The sequence below is a fragment of the Arvicanthis niloticus genome, chromosome 17 (assembly GCF_011762505.2).
Source record: "Arvicanthis niloticus isolate mArvNil1 chromosome 17, mArvNil1.pat.X, whole genome shotgun sequence".
Lineage (NCBI taxonomy): Eukaryota > Metazoa > Chordata > Mammalia > Rodentia > Muridae > Arvicanthis > Arvicanthis niloticus.
Window position 1 is genome coordinate 41,827,438 of NC_047674.1, and position 19,085 is coordinate 41,846,522.

General features: G+C 41.1%; 1 protein-coding gene across 1 annotated transcript in view; it reads left to right on the forward strand.

Moving 5' to 3' along the window:
• Col19a1 (collagen type XIX alpha 1 chain) overlaps positions 1-19,085 on the forward strand; it is a 302,656-nt gene that overhangs the window by 256,587 nt on the left and 26,984 nt on the right. The window contains exons 37-44 of the mRNA XM_034521315.2: positions 2,726-2,770; positions 4,851-4,901; positions 4,982-5,026; positions 5,655-5,681; positions 9,483-9,536; positions 13,403-13,447; positions 16,198-16,242; positions 16,348-16,410. Of these exons, the coding sequence (XP_034377206.1) occupies positions 2,726-2,770; positions 4,851-4,901; positions 4,982-5,026; positions 5,655-5,681; positions 9,483-9,536; positions 13,403-13,447; positions 16,198-16,242; positions 16,348-16,410 (375 nt within the window). The remainder of the gene's footprint in view (positions 1-2,725; positions 2,771-4,850; positions 4,902-4,981; positions 5,027-5,654; positions 5,682-9,482; positions 9,537-13,402; positions 13,448-16,197; positions 16,243-16,347; positions 16,411-19,085) is intronic.

Consider the following 19,085-nt stretch of genomic DNA (forward strand, 5'->3'; position numbering starts at 1 on the left):
TAGATGAGAGCACTGGGTTTGGAGATAGAAATCCAAACTTGGTTCAGAAACTGAGACATCCATCTGTGAGGAAGGGTGACTGGTTCAAACCCCCTAAAGAGATAAAAGTAAGCTGGATTGAAATGTAATCAGAGACTTCCAGCTATGACCGAGTCTTGCTCTCTTTGAGATTAAAAAAAAAAAAAAAAAGTATAAATTGACTCTAAACAGCATCTTTCAAAATCTCAGAAACTAGAAAATCCCTAACCAAAGGACTGGTGGTTTTGCTAGCTGGTGGGGCCCGTTTTCTTGTCCATAGAAGGCATGTTCTAAATGAGTCTCTTTGTAGTTCAACCATAACTAAGCTCTCTTGGGCTTCTTTATAAGAACACTGATCCCATTCATGAAGGTTCAACCCCATGACCTATCTCCTAAAGGGCCCATCTAATTCATCATCCTATGAGTTGGATTCATGCTATAAATTTAGGGGAAGAGAGCCCAAATATTTTGAACAAGCCCCCCCTGGCTCCAAATGGTACCTTGCAGGCTACCAAGACAATGATCAATAACCAAAGGCTTGTGATACAATCTGGTAATGCTGTCCCTAGAAGGCCTCGGTGGGAATTGATGAAAACAATGTTCCCTGGGAAGAAGAATGCATTAGTTACTTTAGTTGCGATGTCAAAATAGCTGAAACAAACAGCCAAAGGTGGGAAGGGTTTATTTGGACTTACAGCTCAAGACCACAGTTCATCGTGGTGGGGAGGTCATGGTAGAGGGAGAATCTTGAGGTCTTGAGTTCATACCACATCTGTAGGCAAGGAGCAGAAAGAGATGAAAGCTAGTGTTCTGCTTTTTTTTTTTTTTTCTTTCAGTTAGGACTCCAGCCTGTGTGATAATGATGTCCCTATTCAGGGTGGGTCCTCCTACTAAACTTTTTTTGGGGAAATGTCCTCACAGACACACCCACCCAGAGGTGTGTTGCCATGGTGATTCTAAATCTCATCCAACACAGACAGTGAGGACTAACCATCACAGCTCACAGCTCACACCACGGGTGTGCGGTGGTTGGGAGGGAAGGCCAACAGCACATGAGCATCAAGCTGCCGTGGAGTAAGATCTCACTTAGCATTACAGTGATAGTCCAGCCATAGCCACCAAGTGGGTGAAACAGCTACAGATGTTCAGATTAAGGAAATCAGTGCAAAGAGCCATATAAGCTATTTAAGTGCATCCTGCATGCTTGCCAGGATACTAGCCCCCTGAGCAAAAGGGAGCGTGATGGTATCACAGAGCAAAAGAATCCCCGAAACACTTAAAGGAGACAATGTGCTAGAGAGCCTCAGCACATTTTTATCCTGTTAGTATCTTAAGGATCTTTCTCTGTCCCGTCGGCCCTTTTTCTTTATTTTCTATGAAAATTATTCGGCCTGTGACTGGCCTTTGAGGTTAATGGGAATTCCACACTGAAATGAGCTGGAGGGCACAAATGAGAATATTCCTTCTAATTTTGCCAGGACAGGGGGTGCGTGGAAGGGGGAAGGAGTATTCTCAGTAGGCATACATTGTGTGTTGACTCATGAGAAGTGTGATGTAAGGCTCTGAAGGACATTGGCAGAGGTCAGCAGAACAGAGGGAGTCTTAGGGAGACGGCGACCATCAAAGCAGTTTGGGGAAAGATACAACATGCTTACTCAGCAGATCCATTTTCAAGCAGTGCTTGGTGTGAGAACCTTTACCGTTTATTTATACTGATAAATATATGATTTGTGATGTTTTCCTTTGTTGGTAGGAAACAGATGAGTAGTGAAATAAAATCTTCAGTCCAGTTTTAGAAGAGGACTGACATCCCTCAAAATTCCTGGGCACCGAATGCTCCGTGTTGTCACTGTCCCTGACAAACGTGACTTAAAACGTTTTATTCTGATACCATTCTAAAAGCAGTGCACTGTTATAGGGATAACTGTCAAAAAGCCAAAGGGGCTGCAACAATTGCTTAGCATGGACTGGTCAGTATTTCCGTGCTCTGGAAAAGCCACTTACCAAGTCTCAGTTCAAAATAATCACAGAGTAGCTATTGGTCCAGTAAGCAATTGTTGGAGTCCCCTTTGGTTTTTGATTTATGTCTCCTACAAGCAGAAGACGGTGGCTATTTAAATGGTACAGACCATTTCCCTTAAATAGTGTCACAGCAAAGTCGCTTCCACTCAGTAAAACACACCTCACCTGGTCGTAGAGTTTGATATTAACCAACAGATGCGACACCAGTTGTGATTTCATACTTCAGTTACATTTACTGTAATGATCTCCCTAGCTCTAAAATGCTGGAGGTGGCGGAGGTGATGCCAAGAGAGAAGGCTACTCCAGAGAGCCACTGTCTCAGAGCACAGTCTGTTCACATGAACTCCACCTTGTACCCCATGCTCACATAGGAGGAAAAATTCCCCCACCTGTACTCAAAGCCCAGGACAGGTCACCTAACTGGTCTATCCCCAGTGAAATTGTCATTCCCTAGTGTTGCCACAGAGAGAATCTAGGACGGGCCTGAAAGGAGATATTCACTTTCCTGTGGTGGGGAAATGTATTTTACTGGGTCAAGGAGCAAGCTAATCATGATAAGACTACAAGGCTGAAGCAAAATGACAAGCCATGGTGATTTCAGGAGATTGCCCTTTGAACAACCTGGTTCACAAACGTGGGGCGAAAATGGCCAAACCATTAATTTAGGCCCATGTCTCTCTTGCAGGGTAGTGAGGGACCCCCTGGGAAACCTGGACCTCCTGGACCCCCCGTGAGTTGTTTGAGGTTTTAATTCTGTGTACTTATGGCTCGTATGTTGGTTATCCAGATGCTTGCAAAACAAAATATCCTGTTGCATGTGTGCTTTCGTGACTGCTTGTGTGTGAACGTGCATATGTGCGTGCATGTATGCATAAATGTGTGTGTGTGTGTGTGTGTGTGTGTGTGTGTGTGTAAATGATATTAGGTAGGCCTAACCTGTCCCTAGTTCAGCTCAGCTGCAAATATGCAGTGTTTGCAGTTGTTTGTATACTATGAACTTCTTTTCCATGGAATCGGGATACCTAAGTCTGACTGAACTGACTCTCCACCTCCGACAAAGGATGGAGAAACATTTGAGTACCATAAAATTTCACAGATAATAAAAGGCCTTTAAGATGACATCCTTTCCAACCATACAATTTGCTTTTTCAAAGATTTTGTTTGTGTTCACCTCATAATTAGTGTCTGAGATGTGAGGACATTCTACTTCCGTGGCACACAGTGAGAAAAATGCCGCAGAGCCCTGGATGTCTTCTGCCCTAGTCAGCTGCTACCCAGACTTGCACTCTTTCAGGGAAGCTGTGGAGAGCAGAAGGGCCTCTCTCTGTGGCAAGTCTGCCCTCGTGTGGAGCCATGTTGGAGTAGCAGCAGAGCTGAGGCCCGCACTTGTTTTTTTCCCCACATTACCTCTTAGGAATTTGAAAAGCTCAACTTAGCAGAGAAAGGGTGGGGTCTCGCGGTAGCTTTCTGAAAACTAAAGAGTATGTTATGAGTCTGTGTACAGATGTGTGTTTTTCTTAAACCCAGAACCCCCAGATGTATGTTGTGCACACAAATTAACTGCCTTGGTCTCTGCTTTCTTAAACACATTCTGCATCTGATTCTTCCTCCCTTCCTTTACAAAGAGACAAGACAGAAAACTCATGGAGTTCAGATTCTAAAATATGTCCTCTACTCAGTGGGGAGAAAAAAGAAAAATATATCATGAGGCCATAAAAAAAACCTTGTGGTTTTTATATAAGGCTTAAGAAATCTGCCTCTTGTCTCTAGGGTTGTTTTGTTTTGTTTTGTTTTTGTTTTTTGACAGAATATACATCTTCTCTGGGAAACTTTCTTACAAGTCTCTTACATCTATTTGAGGTTAAGTGTACTAAAATATAGCCCATGTTCAGTTATTGCCAAATGAATGAAGAATCAATAAAAGGATAAACAGACAGAGCATCATCTTCTGCCAGCTGTTTTGAAGATGCATGTGAACGGTGCTTTCTGGGCCCGGCTACTTCTACCGTTATCCCCAAGCAATAATGAAATAAAGGCTTCCTCATTTTTGCAGCTGAGGTATAAAAAAAAATAACAAAAAAATGAAGTCACACTTGGATATTTTTTTAGAATCTGTTATCCTTTCTAAGTGTTTCCAAACTGAATGTTTTCAGTGCATTTTTTCCAAACATGGACAAGAGTTTTCAAGCTACTCAATGAGTACAGTTTTATGCTCCATATTTATCTATAAGAGTTTTGGTTTTGTTGATTTGTTTGTTTGTTTTGAGCAAGTTCTTGTTCCCTGGTTATTAAAGATATTTTTGTAGAAGCATCCACACAGGGTATTATGAATGAAGTTTTCCTCCAAGTCACCTTAATTTTCTGTTTGCCTTGAAGTGACTGTGGAAAAACATCACTTTGACGTTGCCAAATGGTTCCCTATTCACATCTACGTCAGTCCTACTGCATGGCTGCCTGCAGGTCAACAGGCTGGAAACACAGTAAATGGGCTACTCGGACACTGAATTTTAATGAGCGGATAATATTTTTCATCCAAATGCATGAGTGCTTCATCTGCCAGACCTGAACACGATTCAAATCCCAACCAGAAGCATCCGAGTGTTCCAGGAATAGCTCAGGCTACTTTGTCCAGCTTTTCCACGCTGTTTTGAAATATTGCAACACTGTGGTATTTGGTTCATGGTATTAAATTCACCTTAAATATAGAACAGGGAAAATTTTTAAGTAAAAAGTTAATATAGGAAGAATACGGTTTGGTAAAATGGCTGGAGTTCCAAGGGCTAACTTTCGTGTCTCCTTTCCTTCCTAAGGGTGTCCCACTCAATGAGGGGAATGGCATGGGCAGCTTATATAAAATCCAGGTACCTCCATGTCTAATTACCTGTGATCTATAGATCTATAATCTATACATTCTTCTCATCTGCTTTCTTTTCTCTTGAAGGGAGGAGTGAATGTTCCCAGTTACCCAGGACCTCCGGGCCCCCCGGTGAGTACAGGGGATTTATCCTTAAGCTGCCTTGGCTGGATCACAGTAATAATGGGAGGGCTCACTGAAAACTGAATGTCACAAATGTCACCCAGTATTATAGAGGAGTAAAGAAGCGAAACCAATTTAACTAAAAGAAATAGCAAGCAAAGCCTTAATTATGGAAAATATTCAGTGTAGTGGTGTCTCTTTTCTTATGGTTAATCTAAGCTCTAAATTAATGTCTAAATGTGTTCATAGAAGTAGCACTATGTTGTTTCTTTAGGGTTATTTTACTTTAAGAGTATGGAGTGGATTGGGGGTAGTATATGCATGGGATATGCATGCAGTTCCTATATGATCCAGAAGAGGATCGTATGCTAAATTCCCTAGAGCTGGAGTTACAGGTGGTTGTAAGCCACCCATCATGGGTGCCGGAACCTGAATTCAGGTCCTCTGGAAGAACATTATGTGGTCCTAACCACTGAGACATCTCTCTAGACCCCAAACTATGTTTCTAAACTTTACTCTAAATCCAAACATCAGCAAAAGCAAAATATCTGTTAACGAGCATCTGAAGGAAAGTGCTTCAGATTCTACAATGGTGACTCAGTCATAATTAAACTATCTTTCTACACTTTTCTTCCAGGGCCCAAAAGGTGATCCTGGCCCAGTGGTATGTATGTTCCTACTTCTTTGTAGTCTTTGTTAACACTAGAAAAGGCACCAGGCAAAGATATGCTGTCATCTTAGGTGTGTATCAGTGAAGGTGTCAGACAAGCAAGCAGATGAAGAAATGTCAGCAAATGTGTTCTTCATTTTGAGGATGCTTTAGTCCCCATTCTGCGTCTGCCCTTGAGGCTCTGTTCTTTCTTTCAGCGGGTTTTAAAACTCATCCTCTGATGTAGGAAGGCACATAGAATGCCCTTGATAAATGGAACACTTTCCTCTGACGACCTTCTTTGGATGATTGATGCAATTTAAAGTAGCTTGCGGAAGAGAAATACTTAAGAGAGAGAAATCCCTTACTATGTCTGACATCTCACCAACCAGAAAAGGGGAGAGGGCTATTTATTTACTTTGCAAGTCTTGGGCAATTATTCTGCAGGGTGCGTAGACTGTCATAACCCTGCTTATTGAGTGGAAAACAGCAGGAGGTTAACACTCAGCAAGGAAGGAGATCTTGTCCTCCAGCCGCCCAAAGGATGATAATTGTTCTCAGCATCTTTCTCAACCCTGGAGAATCCCTACAAAAGCTCTGCCAGATTCAATTAGATTCCCTCTAACCTTTGGCATTTTTTTTCCTGCCATGTCCTTTCCAAGCAAATATTCCATCGTTCATGTCCCATTTGTATATCCTTTTAACCTCTGAGGAAAGAAGTGAAATTTAAATGTGCCTAATAGTGAGATAAGGTTCCCAACCACTTTCCATTGTTATGTGAAAAAAATAATAATAAGTCATTTTACTATAATAGTAGAAGTTGGTAAAACTGTCTGAAAGAAAAATGTTAAGCCGGAAAAGAGACAAAGCATGGAAAGTGACTTTTTCAAAAGAGAGTAATCAAAGAAGTTATCATTGTTTACTGGGCAGTGTATATTAGATGTCTATTTGATTTACCCTAAAATAATCATTTCAAGTTCTTAGTATTATATTTTGAACCCCAAGTGTGTTATATGGAAGTCACCGTTTCTGTGTTTGCAACTAATTTTAATATACTATTATATATGTCCATCTAGAAATATGTTGTTCGTTTTCTATTTCTATTTTTCATCATATTAATAAAAAAATCCCCCCAAGTCTTACTCTCTTATGGACTTATAAAACAACACCCCTCTAAGTCACAGAGATAAATTTAGACTTCTCATTGACTTTTCTGGGACATTTTTTAAGTTCTCGAGTTAATAATTGCAGATTAGAGTGAGAAAGATTTGTAAATCTTATACCAAAGAGTAAATTCTAATTTATTAGCACTGGAAAGAAGATGGTCAAAGTATAAAGACTGTTTGAGTAAAATTCAAAGAAATTAGACCCCATATTTCTTAGCTAACACAGAACAAATAATAAGAAACCAACTGAAGTGTAGTCTCTGTTTAGAATGTAAGTGTGTGCGTGTGAAACACAAAAACAGAAAGAAAGTAATGGGATTAAATATTGTGCAGATATTCACACTTACCATACAAACAAAATTCCCTGAATTTACTCCCTTGGGTCCTATATGCCCGCACACAGCCACGTGCCATATTCATTGTCACCCACCATTTGCTGGGTCTGGGGAAACCACACCCCATGGCACAGGAATAAGCCAGGAGTGAGAGCTGTACTGCCTGAGTACGTATTTGAAACAGGAGCACGGATGAGGTGGGTGGGGGAAATGTACTCTCTGGTCATCCTTCAAGTTCCATGACATGTTAAGTCAGCTTTGTGTCACTGTGACAAAACACTTGAGATAAACAACTCAGAAGGAGAGAATCGTTGTTTTGACAGACAGTTTCAAAGGTTTCAGTCCATTGTCTGACCTGTGGTGAGTTGGAATGTACCAGGGAAAACTTAGGGAGACTAAGCTGCTAGTCTCAAGGTGGCACAAAGCAAAATACATCTCTCCTTTATAACCAAACCCTGTTCCTACAGCCCATTAAACTATAAGTCTACAATGGGTTAATTGATGTGATCAGAGTCCACATGATCCCCTCTTCTGTGCAGCCATGCTGCAGATAAGCCCTTAAAATCGTGCAGTTTGGGTGGGGGGATCTTTAAGATCCAAGATACAACACGCGGCAATAATAATCTTCCGAATAAACCTTTATAGAGGAAAAAAAATTACCTTCAGTTGAATCTGCTAATAACTGGATGGTTTCCCGATGCAAACCACTTTTCTCTTTAGCTATTCAATGTCTAAGTGATTTCAATTAAATATTTCATTACTATGTACTCTCAAACAAGTGCTGATTAATTAATTGATTGCTTCTTCTATCCTAAGGAAAGACTGTTGAAAGTATAAACAAACAGACATGATACCAGGATAAATTCCATGCTTCCTTCATATAGACTCATACAGAATACAATTTAAAACACCTTTTTATTTTTTATTCTTATGATTGGCAGGTTTCATACTAAAGAGAACATTATTTTATATTCTGAAATATAAAACATATCAAGTTGTGTGCTCACTTGGTTAGTGGTATGTAGTAAGGAATAAGCAATAATGGGTGTACAGCTTTAGAAGTCTTTCAGATTTGTATTTTGTGTACAAAAATACATCTACAGAAAATACAAATGAAAAGCATGCTATTCTGTGTTGTGTTGATTGTTTGTTCATTTGTTTGTTTGTTTGTTTGTTTGTTTTGAGACAAGGTCTCACAGCGAAGCCCTGGCTAGCTTGGGAACTCTCTTTATAGGTCAGGCTAGCCTGGAACTCACAATGATCTGAGATCCACCTGCCTCTGCTTCTGCTTCCCAGAGGCTAGGATTAAAGGCATGCGCCACCACACCTAGCCAGTGTCGTTAGGTTTAAAATATCTAGTGTCCTAAGCAAATATTTTCAGTTAACAGTAATTAATTTATAAGAAATTATCAGATAACTCTCCACTTTACCTATTTCTCTATTTTTCTAAAGATTTGTTTATCTTTCTGTGCTTTACTTGCATATACCCATGCACAACATGCATGCAGTACCCACAAGAGGCCAGTAGAAGGAACATTGTATCCCCTGGAACTGGAGTTACAGGTGGTTGCAAGCTACCTTGTGGGTGCTGGGAACTGAACCAAAGTCTTCTGCAAAGAGCAACCAATGCTCTAAACTGCTGAGCCTCTCTCTGGACCAACTCTACAACCTTCTTGATCACAGTGTTTATTTGTTCAAATAATCAGCATCTTTCAACATAGATTTTCCAAATATTTTAGACCTATAGTCTGGGACCATTCAGTAGAATATATGTAAAGGGCTTTTACTTGTTTATTTAGTTTTGTTTTCTTCAATGCTGTCTATCCCCTGTCAGTACAAAACAGCATGAGCAATGACTTAGAATGACTGAACTTACCACTCCTAGGGCTGTCTTCCTAAGCCTTTACAATCATGTTAAGGATGCTACATGTTCTGCTTTGAGAGCTCCAGCTTCATTCGCTCATCAAGAGTTCAATCTTATTGTATCATAAGCTAGCCGCCCCAGGTTTCTCACAAATTGGCAAACTTTATTAAAATCTGCTTTTCATTTTAATTCTTACTAAAATTTGAGTTATTAATAAACTAGAGGGATTCAGCCCAATTAGATTCTTAACCAGAATAAAAACAATTAATTGGAAAATGGACTCATGCCTGGAGAATAGCTCTAATTCCCAAACTATTTTCATACACCTAATTTGGAAAAAGAAGATACTATTCCCTTGCCAAGTTTCAAATCAGTATTGAGGAGAATAGGACAAAAAGACCCTGATTTTAACCATTGCTTATAAACCTCTGGTTGTTGTTTCTCTTTGCAGGGAGAGCCTGGTGCAATGGGCTTGCCAGGACTAGAAGGATTTCCTGGTGTAAAGGTAAGCACAGAAGTTAAAAATGTATTCACTCGTATTCAGAAATGTGTATTTACCTCCTATCACGCCAATAACTGTTTCATTAAATATAAAATGAATGTATAAGAAAATGAAACAAATGAATCTTTTATACTCACTTTCTAGGGAAGGCTATAGGAACTAATTGGATATGCATGATAAAAACAATGATATCAGGAAATACCGCAGAAAGAAATTAAAGTAGAATGGGTTGGGTCCAGAGAGATGGCTCAGTGGTTAAGAGCACTGGCTACCTTTTCAGAGGACCCAGGTTCAATCCCCAGCACCTACATGGGATCTCCCAACTATCTGTGACTCCAGTTCTGGGTATCCACCATGTTTGCTGAAAACATGCAAAAACCGATGCTCGTTAAATAAATGAATTAACCCTGTTTTTTAAAAAGTAGAATGGATTAAAAGGCATTATGTATGCTTGTGGTGGGGGGCCCCACAGTGATCATATGACATCCAAGAAAGCCAGAGCTATACAGTGACTTAAAGGAGGTGAGTTAGCCGCCTCTTCATAAGGTTGAAGAAAGTAATTCATGGAGCAGAAACTACAGATGTTAAGATCCTGAAACAGGCCACCTCCTCCAGAGGTAATAGGAAGGTGAGTGTGTGAATATGGAAGTCTGGGGTATGAATGAGGTCTGAGAAGTGGGAATAGCATAGAAATGCACCCTCCACCACCCAGCATGCCAAGCAGTGCTGCTCAGCGTGGTGACTGGAGGAACTGTATCCTTTGCTACAAGGGATGCGAGAGCTCGAGGTAAGCTGCCGCATTATCTGGTCTTCTAGCTTGCTTTCTGTTGCTGTGACAAAACATTCTCACCTGAAGCAACTTAGGAGAATAAAGGGGTTTATTTGGCTTATGCTTCCATATCACACTCCACCATCAAGAGAAATCGGGGCAGGAACTCAAGCAGAAACCTGGAAGCAGAAACAGAAGAAGCCATTGAAGAGTTCTGCTTCTTGCTTCCCTTAACTCGCTCAGCTGATGTTTTAAGACAACCCAGGACCACCTGCCCAGTGGGGGCATCACCCACAGTGGGCTGGGCCCTCTCATGTCTATCATTAACTAAGAAAATGCCCAGCAGACAGGCCTATTGAGCCATTCTGTTGAAAGCCATTCCCCAGCTGAGATATCCTCTTCACTGGTGACTTTAGTTTGTCTTTAGATGTCATAAAGTAACCAGAGCATCTATTAAGTTTGATGAAAGTTGTCTCGCAGATGTGGGATTGGTAGATTTATCTTGGTTCGTGGTGTGTTAGAAAATAAGTAAACTCATGCTTCAAAGCAGGAAGCTAAATAAACATGAACAAAGAGGCTTATTTGTCATTGTACTTTATAAGATTGACTTTAATCATTGTCTCTAAGTGAAACCAGGAGGCAATGATGAGAACAAAACAGCCAACCAGTTGGACAGAAACAAAGGCAGCTAGAAGGTGGTGTTTGTCAGCTTTGTAATAAATGCCTCTAAAGAGAAAACTGTTGTTTCTGCTCATGGCTTGGGAGGATTCCTCTTCCAATTGTTCCCATCATTTTTGGGGTCTCGTGAAGAAGTGAAATATGCAAGAGCCTGTGGTAGCCAGAAAGCAAAGAGCAAGAAACAAGAGAGAGCCATCGTCTCAGATCACCCCTCCAATGACCTGACATCATTCTGTAAGGCTTTAGAGACTAAAGATTCCACCACCTCCCAATGGTACCACAGGCTGGCAAGCAAGTCTTCAACACATGTGCCTTTGAAGAACTAGAGTGCAGACCATTTCTGTCTCCAGGTGGATACTGTTGGTTGACTCAGAGTAGATATGGCAGGTAAAGTAAGAAATGACTAGGTTATAGACACCGTTGGAAGAAAGAATAAACAGGGTTTTCTGATTGATTGGATGAGGATAAGGAATAAAGTGTTGTTAAGGAAGACTCCAAGTTTCATGACTAAGCAACTAGCATGATGGGTAGTCAGGAACGGAAAGAAAGAGGTCTGAAGAAGGCAGGGCCGCTGAGCAAAGTCAGACCAGTCCTCACAGTTACTTACCTTTCTGCAGCCAAGTGGAGCCTTTCAAGTAAAGATACAGAACAGTAGGCAAATGGGTTTAAACAATGCCCTGGCTTTAATAAATGAGCCCTTAAGCACAGATATATGAAGAAGAGATTAATGTTAACAACAGGGAGAGATGAAAGCAAGTGACTGCAGAATTTTAACTGGGCAGAAAAGAATCAGACCATACAAGGGAGTAAAGGATAATGAAAACTTTGAACCATAATGAATCAAGGGTCTTGAGATGTTAGTGACCAAAAGCTGGAATGTTTGAGAATAAGATGCTGGGAGGCATGTAAATATGGACAGTATCTCAGATGTAATGATGAACACATGAGGTAAGATGATTACGGAAAAGAGTTTCAAGGCTGTGAGGATTCTCAAAACTGGAGGTCTTCTGAACATCGGTATTTATCATATATGTACTAATTTCCCCTGGATGAAAAGTTACGGCATATTCAAGTTGAAACAAATGAGAATTACATGGGTATATCCTTTCCCTGATTGGTTTTTTTTCTTAAGTTTTAGTTGACACATAATGATTTAGAGATAAACTATGAAGTCGCCATATGTATATACAATGTATAGAGATCATATCAGGGTTGCCGTGACAAAAATACTTCCAATATTGGTTACTTCTTTGGGACAAAAATATTGGAGATCTGCTCCTCTAAGTACTGTGAAATAAACAGCCAGTTATCACCATGGCCATCCCATCGTGAAACAAAACGTGGTGGCTTACAACCATCAGTAATGGGATCTAATGCCCTCTTCTGGCAGGCAGATGTACATGCAGGTAGAGCACACATACATTAAATGAATGAATGAATGAATGAATGAATGAATAAATAAATAAATCTTTATTTTAAAATTGTCATTGTATTATCCCATGTGTGGTCACCAGCAAATGAGGCATTGTCAACTGTATCTAAAACACCACACTGCCTCTTGAAAAGGACCTGACTCATTCTGTTTCTCAAAGCAATTAAATGGGTTTTCTAACGAGTCAGCAGAGGAGAACTAGAGATCTTCAATTCTCAGTCTTTCTGCTCTAACCCTTGCATCCAGTGGGATGAGGTTAAGGGGGGAATTCCTAGAAAACATTCAATGTGATTAATCTTTCAGGTCACAGTAATGATTTTTATGATGGGTAGAATTTTAATCATTAACTAGCTTTAGCTATAAGAATGTATGGTTTCCTTTTAAAATAAGTCAAAGGACTATTATGAATAATGTTCTTCATTAGGTTTATGAATTGCTTTGTTATCCTGAGGGAGAAAATGTAATAGGTTGTATTGTGCCTTCCTTGTTTTCTGCTCTTCTGGCTTTCTTTGTTCATGTTAATATCAGTTGCACTTGTCATACCCAAACAAAGCTTTACAAATCCAATTTCTTTGAGTTACACACATAAGTACTGTAACTGTATCATTTCTACCCCTTTTTCTCTCCCTTCAACTCTGTTGCCCCACCCCACCCCCTCTCAAATTCACAACATCTTCTTGATCATTACTCACACTTACATAAACAGTCAGTATATGAAGACATCCTGTTAAGGCCATTTAATTTTCTCTCTCTCTCTCTCTCTCTCTCTCTCTCTCTCTCTCTCTCTCTCTCTCTCTCTCTCTCTCTCTCTGTGTGTGTGTGTGTGTGTGTTTAGGCTTGGCTGTTACTCTTGATCTAGGGCTAAGGCCTTGTAAGAATTTTTCCCTCCATACACAACAGCATGTCAAATTACTCTTTGAGCCATGATTCTAAAAGTAACGAGTTGATAGACATCATTATAAGTAGCCATTTCTATCTTCATCCCAACAGGGAGATCGAGGCCCAGCTGGTCCCCCAGGAGTAGCAGGCATATCGGTGAGTTGGGTTTCTGTCATCTTAGCTTCTCAGGTATGTGTTTCTGTGCCCATACTCAGTCTGTAGCTAGTAGTCACAGAGGCTTGGAGTACACTGTGACTCTAGGGGCAGCCACTGCCCAGAGCATGTGTCTCTTTCAACCCTGGTGTGTCTGTTCTTTATTTTGACCTTTCTCTTTTGTCTCTTGTTTTTCCTTCCCAAGTTTCTTAGGAAATCCAGTTACCCATGGCTATGCATTAGTGTGTGTGCACAGCTCTGAAAACTCACTTCTTGTATCTCCATCCCTGTCATATTGCAACATTTCTCCATCTTCCAGAGGCCAAGCTCACATCCTAGGGCATGCACATCAGGCTCCCGCACGCAGCTGTAATCTGCCCGGTGCTTGCCTCACCCAGGGTTATTAGCAGAGCTTTATTGCCACTAATGTTCCCTCGTAAACCAGGCCTCTGTCCTCTTTATCATTTTTGTTGCTCTCGGGTGTCAAATGCTTTTATCTCATCAAGGTCTTCGCAAATGAATAGGAAGTACTCCCAGAAAGGTTGAAATCATTTCTCTGAGCCCTTGGGATAATTCTGATCTTCATTCATGATGCCCTCATTAAAAATTTGTGGTCACGGTTTATGAATAAGAGGCCCATTTATCTCTTGCCAGGTGACCCTGCAGGGAAAGTCTGGTTATCACGTAGCAAGAAAGTCAGTGGAGACCATGGGAAGGAGTGTTGTGAAGACAGGAAAGAGTCCTAGTCTCAGCCCCACCCCACTGCAGCTACACTATCACCACCTTATACTACCTAAAGCATCTGGCCACCATACCTAAAGAGGCTCACACTCCCTCCCCATTACTACACTGAGCTAGCTCAAATAAACAATAAAATGTTACCTGCCATGTACATGTTTCACAGAGAAGGACATTCTTTATCAAATTTGTCCAGACCAAGACTAAATATGTGTGTAATTGTAAAGGCAAAAATAATGAAAACTACCTCCTCTCACAGGCAGTTTTGAATTTTTATAAAATGAAGATTATGAGAGTGGGTTTCACATTGAATCTCAGACCCTGGGCTTGTCCCTGCCCTGGGCCCACCCCTGCCCTGGACCTCATCCCTGCCACTCCTCCTCACAGCATTTGGGGCTCTCTTTCTGGAATTGTACTCAGAACGCCATCTCAACCTGTTCCCTTATGCTCACAAAGAAATTCATCTTCCTATTGCATTTGTTTACACATAACTTTAAGAAATTCTGTTATGTCCATAAATTAAGTCTGACTTCAAAGAGTGAGTACTGGATACCGGTAAAGTCATCAAGATGTGTATAGTAATTTCAAAAAATAGTTTAAGTAGCAATTCCAGAAGTGTTTCTGGAGATGGAAGATTGGCTGAAATATCAAGACATTACATTTGGGTACCTGACAACTGAGAAATGCACTTTAAAATCAGATTTCACGACTCTCGGGAGCTCTTGGCAACTCCAGAATTAGGAAAGGTTAAAAACTGGACCTCGTACACATGTGCAATTGTGTGACTTGAAATTTGTCTTTTACATGGTCCTTGGAAAATAAAACAATTAAGAGAGTCTACAAGTAGTGATGATGGCTGCAAAACAGAGGACATGTTAAATTTTATTGTAGATACATAGAGATATAGAGATATATTCTAGTAATATCTAAAACTATCGAGATGATAATTGTAGTTGAAGCAAAGATAAAAATCAGTTGGACATGTCGTACCTACTCAAAGGAGGTCCCCAGAACCCACTCCTGCCCTTTCTAGAACACTCTGTCTCTTTCCAGTGTGGTCAAGGCTACCGAGGGCTTTCTGTAGAAAGTCTTTCTCTGAGGGGGATCACCTACCAGAATTCTAAAGCATGTTGAAAAGAAGGCCTATCCCTTTAAAGTCTCTGATACTCACCCATACCCCACACCCGTGTTTCCCAGCCCCAGTTAGGCCCATGGAGTAGGAGGCCTTCTTCCAGCAGCATCCCTGCCAGCTCGGTCTGACACTTGGCGCTTCATTTCCCAGTCTCTGCTGGACCACTGTGCTAGTAGCCTTCTATGATAAAATATTTGACAGAAGCCATGTAAGGCTCAAAGTCCACAGGCGACAATCCATCAGAACAGGAAAGACATGCCAGCTGAGGTGGGCTGGGCAGGGGCAGAAAGAGCTTACAGTGTTGCTTGTTCACAGTTGGTAGATCAAACATTAGAGTGCTCCAGCAGGAACCAGAAGTGGATGTGACCTTCAGGAACAGCCCCTGAGAAGCCTAATTGTTTCTGCTGGCAAAACCACAGCCTAAAGGTTTACAATCTCCAGAACTCCAAACTGCCACCAGCTAAGGTCCAAGTGTTCAAATACAGAGGCTTATCAATCATTAATTAAGGAAACGTTCCACAGACTTGCCCACAATTGCCCTCCAATCTCATGGAGGAATTGCCTCAATCAAGGTTCTCTCTTCCTAAATGACTCTAGTTCATGTCAACTTGACAAAAACTCACCACTGCACTCCCATCCCCAACCCACCCCCTAGAGTAAGGAAGAGCTACCAGGCAAAAAGTCCTAAGGATTTCTAGTAGTGAAGATACATTGGCTTCCAGTGTTCAAAAGCATTCCTGACTCCCGTTGGCATTCTCTAGTGTGTATCTCACAGCCCCTGGGTCGTGTCCTGGTCTGAATATATATAGTAACCCTTTAAACCCCAGGAAGTCTGTGGCATCAGTAGTGTGGCTCTTAACATTTCTATTTGATTTTCTTACAGGGAAAACCTGGTGCCCCAGGCCCTCCAGGAGCTCCAGGGGAGCCGGTAAGCTGCCACCTCTTTAATAGCAGACACACCACTGTAGTATTCAGGTGCTAGTTTAAAGAAATTTTTACTAATATATTTCTTCCCTTTGGGACACGTTTATAGGGTGAGAGAGGACCTGTTGGAGATACAGGTTTTCCTGGACCAGAGGGACCAGAGGGGAAGCCAGTAAGTACTTGTTTGCCTTCTAGAAACTGTTTTCTAAGAAATGTTCTAAGTGTTGCCTCTTCACGTTCCTCCTTAGAAGCTTAAGATTTGAGCCAGCGGCTTCAGAAGAAAATAGGAATCGGTTTTAAAAATTGAATTAGACGATACTGGCAGGGGATTCCTTCTGGAATATTCTAGAACTCTACCTTGGTGTTTTTATATCTTCAACGATGAGGAGGAGAAGTGAGATTTTCTAAGTCAAGTAGACTCATTATTTTTTTAGTTCTAGTAACTTAGAGTTAAAATTAAATGTCGTGTCATATCCTAAAACATGAAAACACCAGCAGCTAGCCAAAGTAGCGGCCTGCATGATAAACTAAAGCAGAAAAATTTCTTTGCAGGCTCCTCCGCCGTATACAGGCCTTGTCCCAGCACTGTCACTACTAACCACTGTAGTGGGTGTGTCATGCCCAGACCCTAAAAGAACTTGTAGCTACAGATACAGAGTATTGATGTGACACTGCGACAGTCATCCCTACCCAGAGTTTATACATCTAAGTCCTCCTGTGAGCTGGGGATGTGCTGGGCTAGGAGCCAGGGATTCCAAGTTCTGGGGTGTTTTGTTTTGTTTTGTTTTAAGGGTTTTCTTTTTATCTTTTTTTGTTGTTGTTTATGCAACTTTATTGAAGAAAAATATGTCAATTACTAGGAGGCTATTAGTTGATCACTCATCCATTGACAACTCACATAATTTATTCAGAGCCTTTAAGATTTGTTTATTTTATGTGTATGAGTGACTGCATATATACATACATACATACATACATACATACATACATACACACAGATATACGTGTGTGTGTGTGTGTGTGTGTGTGTGTGTGTGTGTGTGTATGTGTGCACCATATGGGTGCCTGGTGCATACGGAGGCCAGAAGAGGGCCTGGGATCCAGAGTTATAAAGGCTTGTGAACCACCAGGTAGGTGGTGAGAGCTAAACTTGGTCCTCAGAGAGAGCAACACATGCCCTTAACTTCTAAGCCATCCATCCAGCCCTTCTTATTTCCTTTGAATAGAAGGTCTTGGTCATTTGCTGTGGTGTATTTGAAAGGAAAGGTCTAAAAATAAGTGGCACTAAGTAAATTTGTTCAGTAGTTCTCTGACAGCTCAGAGGGGGTGCATGGTCTGGCCATCATCTCCTCAGAGAGAACAAAGCAAGAGACAAAAGGCGTATGCTGTTTAGAGTCAGACATTCTGGATCTGATCTATGACACTGGGTGTTTTATGAGTTAGTTGAGAAACATGAGGTATGGAAAGGCCTGCAGTACTAGCTATAGGAAGCCATACTAGTGAACACTGTAACATTCCAGTCTGTCGTCTCCCCTTAACAAATCCCTCCTCCCGACCCCTTGTGAGCCATCTTGTTAAAGGATTGGGTTTCCAAGCTATAATACGATACGTAACTCTTTTTCATTAAACAAACATATTTGAGCAACAGTTCCACGCAGTGGCTGGTGTTGAGAGCAGCTGAAGAAGGGAGAGCCATTCATGTTTGAGGGCAGGTTGCCACCCTAACCCTGTGAACATACACACAGTGCTACTTGGATTTAGTCAGTTATCCAAAGAAGAGAGCATAAAGTCAGGAGGAGGTCATGTTAAGAGAGACTCTGGAAGAGATGGTGGGGAAAATGGAGCATGGAAATGATCACCCTTCATTGAATATAAGTACAAATTTAAAAAAAACAAATTGTGTACATTCTAAAGGTTCAAAGCATGAACTCTGGTTTATATTTGATTTATCTTTTATTCAGCTGACACGCTGTTTCTCGTTCTCTCCTTAATCAGTTTGAGCTTCATGGCTAGTGTTCTCAGGGCTAATAAATTCTTTGAACTATACACTTCAGGTAACATAGTCTTAGTTAAAGCACTCCCAGAATTCCCAGGGTACTTCAGAGAAGTCCCGAGCCTATGGTTGGGTTACCAACTGCAACAGATGTCAGCGTGATTTACAACAGTGAAAACAGGTGGCTGTCTGCAGCTGTGTCCTTCTGGACAAGTCCCTCAGGCTTTCAGAGAGCATGTCCAGGCAATGCCTGCTGGCTAGGAAACCTCACCCCCTCACCTTGATCTCTCTCTTCAAATCACATCTCAAAGCCACATCTGCAGTTTGGCACTAGGTATTTAATTTGACCCCAAGCCTTATCCTTCCTGCTATCTCTAGTGGGCAATTCTCTTCATTTTATAAATCTCTGGCAGGGCTGGCTTTATGGCCACTTCCAGAATACCTTTTAAAGGTCCCAGAATTTCCAAATTTCTAATAAAAAATGCCACTGCTTAGTAGTCCAGAAACTACAATTATAGACTCCTAGCTCTCGTTTTCTATTTTTTTTTTTAATCTGAAAAATAATGATTCTTCTCCAGCTGACAGTTTATTCCATAGTAAGTTCATACTCGGGCTATGTTGTAAAATCCCCCCCCCCCTAAACAAGTGACAGCATTTACTAAGAAGGATCCCCATGCTTAAAGCTTGTTATAAGGTTGTTACATTGATACTATCCCCAGGAAGACATGAGTGAGTGTCCCCACACAGAGATAGGCAATCAATGATAGGGCAAAGTAAGGATACCAGCAAAAGCAACTTGGTGAATTGGTGAGTTTAACTGACATTACTTACAGGAGTTTAAGTGAGAAGCTACT